The sequence below is a fragment of the Trematomus bernacchii genome, unplaced genomic scaffold (assembly GCF_902827165.1).
Source record: "Trematomus bernacchii unplaced genomic scaffold, fTreBer1.1, whole genome shotgun sequence".
Lineage (NCBI taxonomy): Eukaryota > Metazoa > Chordata > Actinopteri > Perciformes > Nototheniidae > Trematomus > Trematomus bernacchii.
This window is the reverse complement of record NW_022988050.1, coordinates 4,726,444-4,743,102: the sequence shown is the minus strand read 5'-3', so window position 1 is coordinate 4,743,102 and position 16,659 is coordinate 4,726,444. Positions and strand designations below refer to the sequence as shown.

Here is a 16,659-nt window from a genome sequence, read left to right as displayed (position 1 = left end):
ACATGCAGTATTGTGTGTCCCGGCCGTTATGACGGTAAAGTAATGATGTCAGTCTGTGTCACGATGTTGGAGGCCTATTCCTAGATTGCATAACACAACAGCTGTTTTCTTCCACTGTTTTAAAAGGCTACTGGGGGTCATCACCTGTTGATATCCTACATCTTAAGTGTGTAATTCATCTTGAAGGAACATGCTTCCCTGAGAGCACTTTGTCAGGACTCCCCTGACTTTTCCTCCCACTCTCGCTGACGTACTGTGCATCCTGTTGTTGTAAACCTCCAGCCACCAGCCGGCCCTGCTTCCTCTACCCACTGGGCACAAGAGTGAGCATCCTGCCAGGAAAGCCTGTCGTTCACTCGCATGTCATCTTCTCACGGAGTTCATCTTTCAGGGCCCTCAACACATTTTGTGTGTGAACCATGTTTACAGTGCATTGTGCATAACAGGGGAACGTAGGAGCTGCATTGAAAACAACAACATTTACTAGTATCATTTGAGAGTGTAATCCTTGTTCTTGCTCTCATCCACTGCAGCTTGATTTCTGTTACATCTGATCTCATGAAGCAGCCTTTTCTAAGTTCATTTGCAAAAGAAACATGTTTTAAATGAACTCATATTGTGAGATTATTATCTCATCAGAATTTATGGTTTGATTGTCTCAACCTTGAGAATAGCCCCATCTTGTGGGACTAGACACAAACAGCTTTATCCTACAGTAGAAATCACCGTACCTTTTTTATGTACATGATGATTCTATAAAAACGGTAACATGTTAATCTGTAAAGCTATCAGATGAGAAATATTGACATTGTCTTTGTTGACCCTACAGATGCATTTATAAGACACGTTTTTAAAGTCCGGCTTAGCAACAGTGTGGTTATGCAACAACAGGCGTGATAAGAAAATAAAAGATCTGGATGGTTCTTTCAGCATGGTTCGTATGCTATTAAGAGATTTGAGTGAAAGAGTGTGTTAAAGCTGGACACAGAAAGAGAAAGCGTCTGGTAAAGCTGTAGGTTGAGGGGTCAACACTGCAAGATATAAACCCAGAGTCCATTAGTGGATTATAAACATAACCACGCCATGGCTCCTGAATCCCTCTTGGATTAAGGAGAGAGGGAGAGAGATGCGTAGATACGCTGAGTGCATGAGGATAACTGGAAAGCCATTGAGTCGAGCAAATTTGAAGGCAGAGCGTTGTATACTAGTTGAGCGTACGTGAACTTAAGGGGGTCTTGGCACAGCTACGGTATATTATTCTAAAATATACTTATCTCACACCTGGCTGATTAAGGGTCCTGCACAAGGTACGTTTTAACAGTGGAGATAAAGTATTTTTTATGTGTGTGAAGAATATATATTAGTATAACAAAGTGTCATGTAACAGGAAGCATTTATAAGTGATCAAATAGATGTGGTTGTTGTGAAGATAAGTTTGTAGGAAGTGTGTAATTTGTACTTCTTACTGTCACATTTATTGTTTTATATTCATACTTTCTCAATCCTGTACATGATGTGTTTTAATTACTATTATTTTAATCTTGCATAACATCCGACACCCACGACCATCCTCGTAATGATTGTTGTGTAACTTCAATTTCTTTATGGACTGAATGATTATTCCTCTCCCTGTGTCTGTGTCTGTGTCTGTGTGTGTGTGTGTGTGTGTGTGTGTGTGTGTGTGTGTGTGTGTGTGTGTGTGTGTGTGTGTGTGTGTGTGTGTGTGTGTGTGTGTGTGTGTGTTGTGTGTGCTCAGAAAAGCATGGACGTAGACCTGGAGGGGATTATCCAGTGTATCAAGCAGGGGGATGAGAGCGGTGTTCAGACACAGCTGGAGGAGTTCAACAAAGAGGTAACCCCCTCACATAAGCCCAAACATTGTTGTGTCTGTAAAATACACTGCTGATAGACCTTACGTTGTCCTCATTTCTCTCTACAGTATGCCCAGTGCTTCTTCTTTGATTCAGAGGAGAGGGACAAGAGAAAAGTATGTTTGTATGCTTCTGCACCTCTGAGAAAGTGAATCATCATATCCCTGGCCTAAGTCCTTAAAGTTGTCTCCACTGTCTGTGTGTGATTAGTAATTGTGCTGTATCAGTTATCCCTGATCCTCTCTCCTTGAGTCCCCTAGACAGATTGAGCCCCAGGCTTTAAATAAACAACATAATGCAATTACTGTTAATCTATTCAACCCTCAGCTCTGTCGTTTACAGCCATTCAACAGCTGTATAATAATGAAATCCAAAAAACAAATCCAACGAAAAATAATGCATGTAATGTTTAGTTTTGTTATTACATTTGATATATTTTTAATTGTATTTGATATTTTTTTGAATGTAATCAAATGTGATAATCTTATTTATTCAGTTCCTTTTCAGTCTCTTATGTGTTGATCCATCTAGATCCACTGACAGACCACTCCTCTCAATGACTGTAGAAATAGTTGTTAAAAAATTCAAAACATGATTTCACATCTATACTCAACAAGGTCTCTTTTCTTAGTACAGAAAAGGTTTATCTCAGCAGCTTTGTAAAGATCTACTAAGAATAAACTCTTGTTAGATTGTAAGATCTCCGTATGGTAACGTATGAAACTTAATGAAATATCGCCCCCTAATTCCCAATGATGACATAAAAATAAACGTATATTGTTTTCTCTCTCTTCTGCTGCGCTGCTCACTGACATCTGTCCACCTCATAAAGCAAAAAAAACTAGAAGAGGTACAGTACTGCTGCAGTGCACAAAGAATGTTCAAGTCTTTCTCTTGTTTGCACACCCTTTACTTCATGAGTTGAATGATTTGTTCTTTGCCCTGCTTAACCAGTTCAGGAAGAATAAAGTGAGGGATTACGCTGATTCTGACTCTGAAGAGTATGACCAGGAGGATCCAGGCCTCATCCTCAGACAGGTGACACTATCATTTACCCAGAAGTATTTACATGTATTGCTTTGTGAGGAAAGTTGTTCAACTGAATGTCTGTTTTTGTGTCCTCAGAACTTAGCTCTTGTCCTGGTGAGGTACATTAGAGCAGAAGTGAAATGTCCTCTGTTGAGAGTCTCTCTACGCACCCTGAGGATCCTCTCCAGAGACAAAAAGGTCCTGGGCCCCTTGGTGACCGACAGCGCTCTCCTGGCGCTCGCAAAACTAGCCGGGCTGACCCAAAGTGATGCAAGTGACGACACCAGCGACTCAGATTTCTACGACAACATCCTGGCTTCTCTCGCTGAAGCCAAAGTGTTGCCCCGTGGCACCGAAGAGGACGAGGGTGACATTGAAGCCAATGACCAAGACGAAGATTTCTCTGAGGAGGACACCATCAGCACCACAGAGGGCATCCATCCTAATGTGCTGGAGAGAGGGAAGAAGGACCGCAGAGTGAGCAAGATTGGTGGGGAGGAAGAGGAGGAGGGAGGCGAGTCAGGAGAGGAGGCTCAGCGGAAAGAGGCCATGAAGGTGTTGTGTAACGTGGTGTACAACAGCAGCTGGGCGCAGGAGAGGTTCAGTGCTCTCAGGTGGGTTTTCCTCACATCAATTCCAAATACTGATAAACACCGCCGCTTGCTTTGCATTTCTGGGTCTATATATCTGTTATTACCTGCATGTCGTGGCTTCCTTCCTTATTTTTCTATCACGCCACTAGACGCCTTAAACAGACATATTTTTACTCTTTTTATTTCCTTTATATTTGTGTTACTTACAGTTGAAGAGTTGCTTGGCCTCCGATGGTTTGGATGATATTATGCAATGGGTTTGCTCAAAATAAAATAACAAACTTTTACACATGCAACAAAGAAAAGAGGCCTTCACCATAGTCAAAACAAAGAGGCAAAACTCAAATAAAATAACAAACAACTTAGGTATTCTTTCTTTCTTTCTTAAGGCTTATATAACTTGATAACTTAAAGGGTAATTGAACGGTTAAAAACTGTGCCTCGACAGCGTCTTTCTAACAGGTTGAAAAAAACTGTCACTTTAGATACTCTGGTTGACTACAGGCGTCACGATTTGGCCTTTTTATAAAAACAAAATACTGGCTCTAAAACTGCATATAATGGTCAAATGTAGGCAGTCTTCTGTCAATTTGGAGTGAACAGGAAACACAATTATGTGTATCTAATCTCAGTGACACTATTAATATACTTTGTCATGACTTTCTGTTGGCTTTTGTACAAATCAGAATATTTGCAGAGATCTAACCTCTTGTTTTTGTTCTCCATCAGGCTCATTTGTGGCCTCACAGAGCGTCTTTCCTCCGCTGCCAGTTTCTCGTCTCCCTCCAGTGTTCACTTCTATGAACTACGCCTCATGTTCCTCATGACTGCTCTGAGGCGGGAGCTCAGCACTCAGCTCCAAAAGGTAACAAGCACACAAAATGTTATTTATAATGTACATTAGACATAAGACACAAAAAGCTTAAAACAGACACATAAATGATACACCTGACCATTAAGAGAAGGTGGAATGAAACGTTAAAATCATTAGGATCAGCAAGCAACAAGTAAGAAATAATAAGACGTGAAAATCAAAACCAAAATAATTAAGTAAGATTATGATTCAAACAGTTGACAAGAAATTAGTTAAACCCAATAAAAAAGTAGAATCAAATACAAAACACTTAAAATAAGTAAGAATACAATAAAATAATAATTAAGAAAGCAACCAGACTACTCTTGGGCGCTGCTAAAAAGTAATCTTTTCAGTTTCATTTTAAAGGGCAATAGCGTATAGTCTATGTGCCTTGGAGCATAAAAGCTAAGGTAGTTTAACCAGTACCTCACTTATTACAAAGTTACCGTACTAAATGTGTAGAATGGTAACTGTTATGGTAGTTTTAATATGTGGTATATCATGTAAGAACCCCTGGGGTCCTGCCACCATCAGTTTATTCTAGTATTGCTATAAACAAGTTGAAGTGTGACCCCTCTGAGCATTATCTCCCTATGTTGCTCTGCAGGAGGGAGGTGTGTCCATCTTCACAGCCACTCTGGAGAGCTGCCTGCAGGTCCAGTGGAAGGAGCAGTATGAGTGTGTGCTGGACCCCGCAGCACCACCCATCTCTCTGGAGGCCTCTCAGCGAATCATAGAGATCCTCAAAATCCTCTTCAACATCACCCACAGCGCCCACAGGCAGGAGCCGAGTGAGGTCAGTGCCAAGAGTCCATTATGAATCCATTAGGTGTAATGATGGATTAGAACAATGTATATAACCTCTGTATCCCTTCAGGATGATGCAGCTCTTTACCGTCATCTGGTGGCGATCCTGCGTCTCTGCCTGATGAAGGAGTGTTTGCTTTCAGACGACACTGATGAGCTGCAGGGGTGAGCATGAAACAGAGTGAGGTCTTATAGAAAGGGAATTCAAATAGCAATAAAAATGTACGATTAATCATCATTAATAACAACAAAACGGATGCATTTAAGGTTGCTGGTGTCCAATTTGTATTTCATTAAATCATTTCATGCACATTTTTTCATTATATCTCCCAGTTTAACTTCTATTATAGTTCAAATGAGCTTTAATGATACAAATAGCCATGGCTAAATTACCTAGATACTATAGTTTATAATCATGTTTATCCATAATACAGGTTTAATCTAAGTAAACCTAATTGTTAGTGTTACATTCTCTCTGACAATTAGTTTTGAAAACAGTTTTTTCATTAAAAAAACTGCCAAGCTGAACCGACTACTCTGCCTCTGCGCTATATTTTATCAATTTCTGCAGTCTGTTTTTTAAATCTTGTCTCCCTCCCACAGTCACACGGTGAACCTGCTGTCCGCGCTGCCTCTCCAGTGTCTGGATGTGATGCTGACGGTGCCTCTGGAGCCAGACTCCATGCAGTGCCAGGGGGTCAACATGGACTGTGTTCAGACCCTGCTGATGTTCATGGAGAAACGCCTGGAGTTGGTGAGGGAGGAAGTGATATGCCAGTGCAAATTCTTAGTAAAATTAAGCGTTTGGCCTAAAACATTTTGAGTTTAAAAGACTGAAATAACCTGAGATCTTCTTTATTTTTTGCTTCTCAGGGTAATAAGCTGAAAGAGAAGGTGACCCCGGTCCTCAATCTGCTGACAGAGTGCTGCAGAGCCCACAGAGAAACCCGCCATTACATCAGGAAACATGTAATACCCCCCCAGAAACACCATACCTCAGAGAAAGCATTGTGCTTCTCACACTAAAACTATGTTGTATCCTCTTCATTAGATCCTTCCTCCTCTGAGGGACGCGTCACACAGGCCGGAGGAAGGCTCCACGGTGAAGAGTCGTCTGATCCGCCTCATGACCAACCTGGACACAGACCTCAAACACTGCGCTGCTGACCTCATCTTTGTCCTCTGCAAGGAAAATGGTAAGACGACACATTATTATTATTCATATTTTCACATTTTGGGCTCTCCACTATATAATTGAAAACACATCTCAGTGCTTTTAAGCACAACATGCATCAGAGACCCTTGGAAAAGCGGGTCAGTCTTTCTCACAAGTCTGTTTCTTATTTAAAGTACATTTTTGAAACTATTAATGTTTTGTTTTTTTGCAATTTAAATCTTTATGGTCACAATATACATGGTATTAACATGCTGGTTACAACAACATAATAATAATTTTACAAAAGGCCAGCAAGACATTACAACATTTAAAATTAAATAAAAGGCTAGGGATATGTCTTCACGTTATTATATTCTTGATATGTGTATCTATTAGCTATTGTTCCAGTCAAATGTCTGTGTTTTGAGTCTTGTATAGAGTCCATTTTTCCCACTTTCTGTTGAGTTGTGTTTCTTGTAATCTCAATTTATATGTCAGTTTTTCCATCAAAAAGATTTCTTCCACAACTGTTACCCATTGGTTTTTCGTTGGTGAATTACCCCAATTCCTAGTGATAGCTTTCTTGCTGGATATTAGCAGGATTTTGATCAGATATCTGTCACAAACTATTAATGGTTTAACACCACCTTCACATCTTCTTCCAGTGGGCCGCTTTGTGAAGTACACAGGTTATGGTAACGCAGCGGGTCTCCTGGCCACCAGGGGTCTGCTGGGGGGCCAGAGCTCCAGGACCCTCAGCTCTTACGCCCAGTACTCCAGCGACTCGGACTCGGACACCGAGGAGTACCGGCAGGTCAAAGATCGCATCAACCCGGTGACAGGAAGGGTGGAGGAGGAGCAGCCCGACCCCATGGAGGGCATGACGGAGGAGGAGAAGGAGGAGGAGGCCAAGAGGCTCTTCATGCTTTTCAACAAGCTGTCCAGGTCAGTTTCAACAACCATAACATCAAATGAAATCAATAAGAATAATGTAAATACTGATTTTTCAATGTGAATGAGTTTTTCATCCCTCATTGACAGAGGTGGGAAGTAGTGGAATACAAATACTTTGTTACTGTACTTAAGTACATTTATCTGGTATCTTTACTCTACTAATTATTTTTCTGACGACTTTTTACTTTTACTTCTTACATTTTGAACACAAATACCTGTACTTTTTACTTCTTACATTTTCAAAACAGGCACGTTACTTTAGTTTTAATCTGTACTTGGTGGCGTGATCATTATTATGTAGAGCAGTGGTTCCCAAACTTAGTAAAGTAAAAATCTCAAGGCACACCTATTGTGCAAAATAGCCCTTATAACACGTGTTATCACTCATATCATGTAAAATATCTGTAAATGTGCATAATTATTTACTAATGCCAAATAAAATGTGACAAAGACAACTATATTACTCATGAAATATTTATTAACGAAATATTTCAGAAATTAATTTGAAACTTTATCAAATTAGGCTTCATCAAAGCAGCAACACACTCATTTAAACCAGACAGGTCACAAAATTAAAAATTGTGGAGGATCAGGCCTTGGTGGTCGGCTCCCATCTCGGCGCACAGCTGGGAGAAGAGGCGAGATTTCAGGGGCCTTGATTTGATGTAATTCACCATCTGCACAGCCTGATTCAGCACCTCAGTCAACTCCGGGGGCATGGTTTTGGCAACTAATGCCTCTCGATGCAAAATGCAGTGGTTTGTCACGATCAGAGATGGGGTCGTTACTACAAAAAAGTAATATATTACATATTACATATTACTTTAAAAAAAAAAGTAATATATTTCGTTACTCTCTACATAAAGTAACTCGTTACTTTACTCGTTACTTTACTCGCAGGGCCGGCCCGCCCCTCCCTACAGGCAGATCACGCAGACTGCTAAAGTTTCAAATGTTCTCTTTAGTTCAGTTTCCATTGTCGCATAAGACTGATCCAGATAGCTCTGACCATGGCTGTCCTCTGTCTCCTGCTATCTGTATTTTGCACAGTATATCTCTGAACGATGCGATGGTGATTCCACTGTGCAAATGGGCAACACTTTCTCTACTATAAAGGATGCTACAAGCCTGTCCATCTCTGCTTTGGTTACCGGTCCTCCAAATTCTAATTTTTGCTGCTTCGGTCGGCGGCGGCGCACTCACAACATCCTCACTCTGGGTTCGGGGGTCCTTAGCTATTAGCTTCACTTTAGCATGTGTTCTTTGCAGGTGTTTGTTGAGGTTTGACGTGGTGTTTACAGCAGTGGATAACAGCTTCTGGCCTGGACACAGTTTGCACCTCACCGTCACATTCCTGTCTATTCTTCGGACGAACTCAAAATAATGGGCAGACCTCCACCCCTCGAAAGTTATCGCTGACTCAGCCATGTTTATGCAGCACTGCACGTAGAGATGTGGGCGCGCAAATCGCGCAGATTACGTGCATATAAACCTGCAGCGGAAACCCCTCTTGTCTGTCAGTGTGATTATGACTGATTTTATAAAAGTAACGAAGTAACGCGTGTCGGGGCAATGTTAGTAACTGTAGTGTGATTACTGAATTATAAAAGTAAATGATTAGTTACCCTGAATATTTCTTCTCCCGTAGTATGGCTTTCCATTTCTTTGCAGAAGAAAAACGTCTTTTTAGAGTCAGCATCAACATATCTGACGTTTGCCAGAAGTTGGGCAGCCCCACTTATGTCAGTAGATTCGTCTATTTGTAGGGAAAATCTGCCGCTCGCCTGCAGTGCCATAAGACAGGTAACTTTCATGATACTGTCTGCTGACAGTTTTTTTCCTCTTTTCTTTCGGTGGTGGGTTGTCGGCAGTCTCTGCACTGGTGGTTGGTGGTTTGCTCCGCACAAGAAAGCGCTCCATTTTCCCTCTTGCGTGTTTCTCTGTTTTAATGTTGTCCTTCAGCCTTCGATGTGTCACGGTCTTATAATTCCCACCTGCAACTGCGTTAACAGCGAAATATGGGGTTCTGTGAGGATTTTTTTTTAAAGAATTGTTTTTAGGTATAGAGTTTGCCTCTGTATTATGAAATGAGTGCATACAAAGTACTGATATAGTAAATTAAAAATAATTATTTTTGTGTAGTTGTATGTCACAAAATCCCACGGAACCACTGATGTAGAGTCATTGCGTGCCTATTGATTTGAACACGATCCGTGTATCCATCATTTCCTGGTCTTCTCTAAAGAAGAGGGACCAATGAAAACGTTGTCATGTTGCCGTTGTTCAGCATGGAAACATTCATTAGCTAACAATGACATTATTGTTCTATTAATATAAAGGGAGGTCAGTTACTCTTTAAAGCAGTTGGTAGTTATGGGTACTTTTTACTTAAGTACATTTCAAAGCCCTCTTTACTTTTACTTGAGTAAAGAAGTTTAGTCAGTACTTCTACTTTTACCAGAGTATTTTTAAACACAAGTATCTGTACTTCTACTTGAGTAAAGGATGTGTGTACTTTTGCCATCTCTCCTCATTTGTTCCACAGAGAAGACATTATCCAGCCGATGGGAGTGGACTCAGAGGGGAAGCTGGTCCCCATGTCTGGAATGAGAGATCCTTCCCTCGCTGAAGAGAGGAAGTCTGGCTCAGAGAATGATGGAGAAGCAGAGGAAGGAGAGAAAAACTAAAACTCCATTTGTTTAATTTATATATTTATTTTGTAAAAGTCCTATTGCTAAAGTTGACAATGCTTGGAAACAAAGGAATGTAGTTTTCTCACCCAGACCCAGTAAGCATCCGTAAAATTAATGGACCCAAGATAGGATGTAAAAAGCTTGTTTTCTTTATATTCATAATAATAATATAAAGCAGCAGAAAGGTCACATTGGTTTAGGTTAAGTTTACAGTAGATTTTAAGGAGTGCATTTCATTGTAAACATGATCATATTCTAATATTTTAATAAAGTCTTGAACGTGCATTATGTTTATTTTCAAGATTTTACTGTTAAATCAAATGATACCCCAAACAGTGAGATTCAAGGCAAAGATTGTACTAATGTATTTAAGCAGAGACAGATTACTTTAAAAAGAGCAGAATATACAATGAGTGAAAAGCCTGTTTAAGAGTAACTGTTGTCTTTTATGTATCTCAGTTTCTTTGCACCAGAGAGCAGCACATTATATAAGAGAAGTGGTTTCAATTCCCAGAAACACTAACACCAAAAATAAGTATAAAATATCCAATCAGAACTCTGTGATAAGAGCCTGATTATTATATGTAAAGCACATATTTATAGTAAAAACAAGAGCAATTATTTACACCACTATTTTACCAAATCTATTTGGTGTAAAACGAAATGCTCGTGAAATATGTAAACATTATTATTTCTGAGATGTTCTCGGCAAGGTAAAGGACACAAAAAGGGTAAACAATGAGCAAAGTGCGTCAGTACAGGTCCATCATCTCCTCCAGGGACATCTGCAGCTCCACAGACTGCAGCGAGGAGGCGCCGCCTGCAACAGCCATATCTTTCAGCTGCTCCATCGAAGTCAGGACCACCTGACACAGAAAAACAGAAGTCAAATTAGGGATGAAAGTCAGGAAGGCATATTTCAGCTTGTCAGAAGCCATGCCATTTGAGAAAGATGGAGATGGAGTAATGAGACGTGTCACGCTGCAAATGAACTTTTTGTATGAGCTTCTCATTTCTCAGCATGCATTCCTCTGTAGTGGTTGAAGAGCAGAGACACCTTTACACCTGAGGGGTCAGCTGTCACCTCTGGTATGCAGCCTTTGTTCTCTCAGAGCTATTAATCAATACTGAGAAAGAATTGCCTCTTGAAAGCCGCCGCTCACTACAGCTCTCTAGAGTGAGCAATTTAGTGGGTTTGATCACTCATGAAATTTGATAGAGGTATGTGCGGCGAGAGAGAAAACCCTTCACTGCCAAACTGAAATACTGCTTTGAGGTCTGTGAGAGCACAACACTGTCTGTGCCCTTTAATAATTCAAAGGTACTCTCACCTCCACTGTGATGAGTTTCCTATCCCAAGGCCTGTTGTCTTTATCCGGCCACTTCTCCCCGAGGCAGAAGAACAGGGAGCTGGGAGGGGATTCCTTCCCATTTATGAAGTCCAATATACCTAAAAGACAACGTCAACTTTAATGTCAATCTTTCAGTTTGTGTATACAGACAGAGAGATCGAAATACCGTTTCCCACAATATACAAAATACAAATATATATAAAAATATGTATATACATAAATATACACAATCAACAGACACATTTGTACATATGCACACATTAAAGACGTAAATAAAAGCACAACAATCAATATATACAAAATAAAAAACTGTGAAAAATGACAATTGATCACTACACCAACATGAAAGATGCAACACATTTACACAATTACACTTACAAAAAGCCGTTATAGTTATTGCTTTCACCCACCTTGGAGAAATTCCTTGAACATGTACAGTGGTTGAGGCAGTTTAGAAATCTCTTGCGGCTGTCTGCTCTCGTCAAATTTGGAGCGGCTCCAAAATGCTTTGATTTCACCCCGTCGCTGGCCGTAGACCACACTGCCCGACACTCCGACGTCCAAACCCTCGCCCAGCTTGTCCAGGATGCGCTGGGTCAGGTTGGCCTGGGTTTGATCCAGCATGTCTCCAGGACTTGGCAGAGAGACGAGCGACAGGCCGGACTCGGGATCCAAAACTGTCCCTGTGAGTTGAGGCCTGATGAAAAGACAACTCATTCAATTTTAAGTTGAACTGCAGGTAATTTGCCTTTGATTTATTACAGAGAGTTAGATGGGATTGATGCCACTTTCATATCAGTACAGCATTCATTTAGCTGCAGCCATGACTGTAAACTAGTTTAGCACAAAGAATGAAAACGGGAAAAAAGTAAACCTGTTCTTTTTTACACTTCAGATTTATACAACCTGGTTAGCAGTTTGGCCAAAGATATTTTTAATATGTCATAAAAATGCCGTAATATAGTATCTTAAAACAATACAATTATGAGTGTCTACATACTTAAGAATATGTATTTGCTGAAGTGCCAAGTAGGTTTTTCGCAAGCAAAAAAAAAGAAGTGGAAGAACTGTGCAGCTTTAGAAGTGGTAGTATTTTGCAAAACTGTAAAAAAGTGGTATAATAACCTAATCTACTACTCTTAGCAAGAAAGTGAATATTGTGTTGTTCCCAAACTAACAACGTTCACTCTAACTGTGAGAGTACATTTTTAAACTTGGGATATTGAACATTGTGTTTCCTTTGATGAAAGCTTTATTTGGGTGTTACCTGTAGACCAAGCGGATTCCAACTTCATTGTCAACCAGCTGCTCCAACACCTTCACCCCTCTGTAGTACACGGATATCCTGAAATGTGTCTCTGTGGATTCAGAAAGCAGAGAAGTGTATGAGAAAAGGCATGTTTACATGTTTATAGACCACATTGTTTTGATGGCCTTAATCAGATTCAGAACAATGTATTCAACCAAGGGGGAAATTGGGTTCTGTAGCAGTTGCTCCATTTTAGAATAAAATAAAAATGTGCACATTGTACTAAAATATAACAGCAATGTAGAAATGTGTATATGACAAACTATTAAGTGGTGTATAAGTATTACGAAAGATATGAATGCTGAAAACAGATCATTGCTTGTGTACAGTGTAAACAGTAATAATCCCAAGTGATATGAGTATTGCACAGTTGAATAATAATGGCACAGGTGAGGGTATTCTATGTTCATATTTTAGACATCTGTGTGTCCATTTCCTTTCTTTCAGTCATGTTTATCCACTTACTGAAATGTTCTCCATCTCTGGTGTTGTTCACAGAATGTTTGAACTGCTCAGCAAACTGCCCGTCATAAGCCCCGCCTACAGCTCCCTCTATTGGTCCTGCCGGTTGCTCAGGCAACCCAGCTTCACCCTCATACATCACTGGAAACTGCTGTTGCCCAGGCAACGCATGTCCACCAATCACAGCCGGGTTCTGGAGCTGCTGTTGCTCAGGAGGAAGCTCAAAGCCTGCAGTGCCCTCTGTGGAAAAGTTGGAGAAACTGAGAAAGTGTTTCCAGGAAAGTACCTTCAGTCTGCAGCGATGATGAGGAGGAAATTATGAGAAGAGCTAGTCTACCTGTGTCCGGGCCAATGTTCAGTCCCATCAGACACTCCTGCAGAATATCATGATGGCCGGGGGATTCTGCTGGCGAAAATTGGTTCTTAGGAAATGTTCAGAGAAGTAATTCCATGTTCTTGGCTTTCAAATTAATCAACATTTCTGGAATTCTCTTACCTGAAAACACAGTGTCTTCTGGGAGATAGAGATAGTCTTCGAGGTTTGGGACGACCTGGCTCTAAAATATCACAGATACACAAGTGTTTACATGCAATCGTAAAATTATACAGCATTTGTGATTGACTTCCTGTGTTTCTACAAACCCACAGCCATTTACCTCTTGTGTAGGAAGGGGAACATCTTCAAACAAATTGGGACCATCTTGTTCCTGGGATCCAGCAGCAGAGTTAGCTTTGAGAGTAAAAGCAAAGAGCTTAGTTAACCTTTCCAATTATTTATTCTCCTCAGAACACATCTGTAATCCTATAATCCACTTCACGGATGGTAATGATTCTGTATTTGCATATTACCCTCACAGATCTCAACCACAGAAATGTAAATCAGGACATAATTGAATGCAACAACGTCTAGAAGGGCTGTCTGACAGAGGTTCAAATAAATAACATAGCGAACAGTTAACTGACCTTATTAAAAGTGATTTGTTCACAGTAGTAGGCTTCATTGCTTAGCACCGATAAACCTCTCTTCCTTCAAACTTCGGGCTTTCAGTCCGCCATCTACTCTAGGTTATACACTGACTATGGATTTTTGCCAGGTGCCAGTACACACAATATTGTTTTGTAAGTAGTTTAGTACAGTGCATAGAGAAAAGGCCTTTTTTAGCTGGCCTGTTATCCACTACAATAAAGTACCAAATGTTGATAGTCTCTGTGGATCCTCACCTCCTGAAGCTGACGCCTCCGGCCAGCGAAACACTTTGTGGGGGTTAGCGCCGTCGTTCTTGTTGTCTGAGATCATTTTGAAGCCTTTTGCTCGGAGGGCGCTGCGGAAGTTCCTCTTCCAGACTGAAGGGTCTCCGTGAGCTCCGCCATTGCCACTCGTCTCTGCCCAGGCCTACAGCGGGGACACGGGTTAAAACACAGCACCGGCTACCTGTTTCTCTCAGAATAGTTACAACAAATATTTTACTTGTTTTTACAGTTTTAAATGGCAAGTTGATCCCTATACTTGATTTTTTTTAAATTATATTGCGACTTGTGTTTTTCAACATCATCATGATTATTGTGTGTGACATTACCTTAAAGATGAGGATGTCCGTGTTGGAGGAGTCCTGTCTTAAAGCGTGTTTCCATGGGACGGAGAACTCTGTTTGCTCCGGGTTGGTCCACTGGACACCGTCATACTGGCCGCTGTTAATCTTGGTCCGCAGCCACGGTATCAGCAGCGGTTTAGACATTTCTGCAGGAGAAACAAAACAAGTTAAGTTTATACTATTCAAATCGTACATACCAAATCAGTGTTGTAGCTATGCACTATCCAGAGTAGCTTGCACCAAACACAACAGTGAAAATCTACACAATGTATATGGAATAATTGTTCACATGCTTTATTTAAAAATGAAAGGATCTGAGAGGATTCATTTATAATCACCATTATTATTCATGTGTTTTTATAGCTTTATACAAAAGTCAAACTTAAAGTATGATTTTAACCTGTAGAGGGCACTATTTAGTAACTTTAAAACCGATGCATGCAGAAACATTTCTTAATTACCAAATAGTACTATATGTAGGACATTAAGTAAAACAATGTGTATATAAAAAACAAAGCTATTTTACATTTGCATGTTCAAATGAACTGTTAGCTAAAAAAATGTAGTCTTGTATTTTTTTGAAAACGTTTGGGTGTATTATTTCCATTGTACCTTGTGTTGTTGATTTCATTTAATATATCATTATAACTTATTAAACGTAATTATCACAGAGTATATGATTATCCACTTCCTTAATATTAAATTGGTATGGTGCACTATGGTGCAGCTGAAAAAATCTGCCTAAATTGGCAATATCTATTGCAAGAAAGAGGAAGCAGGCCAATATTACGCCAGCTGTGTGAACTCATGGATGGTGTGAACACGCAATCCCAAAAATATTCTGATAGGGTAAAAATAAATAAATAACTAGATTTTAAAAAAATACTCAAAAATACTAACTTATTACAGTAAATATTTAAGAAGGAAGAGTGAAACTAACTATATCTGAAAAAATATATATACTTTACGAATAGCCACATAGCCTACTAGTATAATACTATAATATTAGTGTACATGTATTTCATGTTTGGAATGGTTCGTTTAGAGTAAAAATTAACAAGGCTAAACATATCTACAGGTATGTAGTATTATAAAATATTCCAATGACCGTGTGTAACAATAAAGACGGAATGACTGAATAACACATTCGTTCACTACAGATAATAACTAGACACTGACAGCAGTAATAAAACCGCTCCTACCTGCAGAGTGGCCTCAGCCGGTGTTGAGTTCAAGTGCAGTTGTTTTCAGCGTCAAAGGTCAGAAATATGATGCAAGACAATATCTGTAACTAAGAATTAAAGATGAGAGTCATTCAATCCCAGCCCATACATTCCTAGAGTATCGCCAGGACTGCTTTCTCTCTGATTTAAAGAGGTTGCTCGGTGTTCTCGGGAAACTCCGAGTCGTCAGTTTCGTTTTTCAGATGTGACGTCAGCGAGAGTTTCATATCAGCGGTCCCGCGAGGTGGGGGTAAACCACATCCATGGGGTAAACACACACACACATTTATATTTGTCGTACTTGTGAGGACCATTTGTGGTATAAAGCACTTCCTAGCCCTTTACACCCTTAAAATGTGATAAAGTATGTTAAATAGTTCGATTTTTTTTAAAGCACATTTACTCTTCCAAATCAGTAACTGTGAATATGTAAAGAAAATCGTAGGGAGATTTAATTGTACTATTTTCCACCAGATTAGCTTGCCATAGCGCCAATATCAAATAATGCAGCAAAATCTATGTGCTTGATTTGATATCATTGACCAAGGCTGTGACCCTAATAAAAATACAAAAGTGCACTCATGAAACCAGCATTTAAAAGGCTCAAACATCTTAAATTAAATAATATTTGGTATTTATCTTAAGTCTAAAGTTGGTCCTTTTTGGCTGTGAAGTCCATTTGAAGGGGCTCAGGTTCCCACTGTGTAAATTGCATAATTAACTATAGTCATCATGCAAATAGGACTTTTTTGACGTGTGAAG

General features: G+C 40.0%; 2 protein-coding genes across 3 annotated transcripts; one reads left to right on the top strand and one right to left on the bottom strand.

Moving 5' to 3' along the window:
• The first annotated feature begins 1,762 nt into the window (after positions 1 to 1,762).
• LOC117473411 (synembryn-A) lies at positions 1,763 to 10,007 on the top strand. The gene is made up of 12 exons (XM_034118978.1): positions 1,763 to 1,852; positions 1,940 to 1,991; positions 2,704 to 2,909; positions 2,997 to 3,514; positions 4,223 to 4,358; positions 4,957 to 5,145; positions 5,227 to 5,321; positions 5,760 to 5,910; positions 6,030 to 6,125; positions 6,208 to 6,352; positions 6,978 to 7,257; positions 9,812 to 10,007. The coding sequence occupies exons 1-12, from the start codon at positions 1,763 to 1,765 to the stop codon at positions 9,951 to 9,953; spliced, it is 2,100 nt and encodes a 699-aa protein (XP_033974869.1). The 3' UTR covers positions 9,954 to 10,007.
• Positions 10,008 to 10,233: 226 nt separating this feature from the next.
• irf3 (interferon regulatory factor 3) lies at positions 10,234 to 16,086 on the bottom strand. 2 transcript variants are annotated; one of them, XM_034119649.1, is made up of 11 exons: positions 15,877 to 16,086; positions 14,660 to 14,820; positions 14,304 to 14,475; positions 13,739 to 13,812; positions 13,579 to 13,639; positions 13,420 to 13,488; positions 13,086 to 13,322; positions 12,579 to 12,669; positions 11,722 to 12,008; positions 11,291 to 11,409; positions 10,234 to 10,825 (listed from the first exon to the last, which is right to left on the bottom strand). In XM_034119649.1, exons 2-11 carry the CDS (start codon positions 14,816 to 14,818, stop codon positions 10,712 to 10,714), a joined length of 1,383 nt encoding a protein of 460 aa, XP_033975540.1. In that variant the 5' UTR covers positions 14,819 to 14,820; positions 15,877 to 16,086; the 3' UTR covers positions 10,234 to 10,711. The 2 variants fall into 2 exon arrangements, with proteins under 2 accessions (XP_033975540.1, XP_033975542.1); XM_034119651.1 differs by having other exon boundaries at positions 13,420 to 13,485.
• Positions 16,087 to 16,659: the final 573 nt, after the last annotated feature.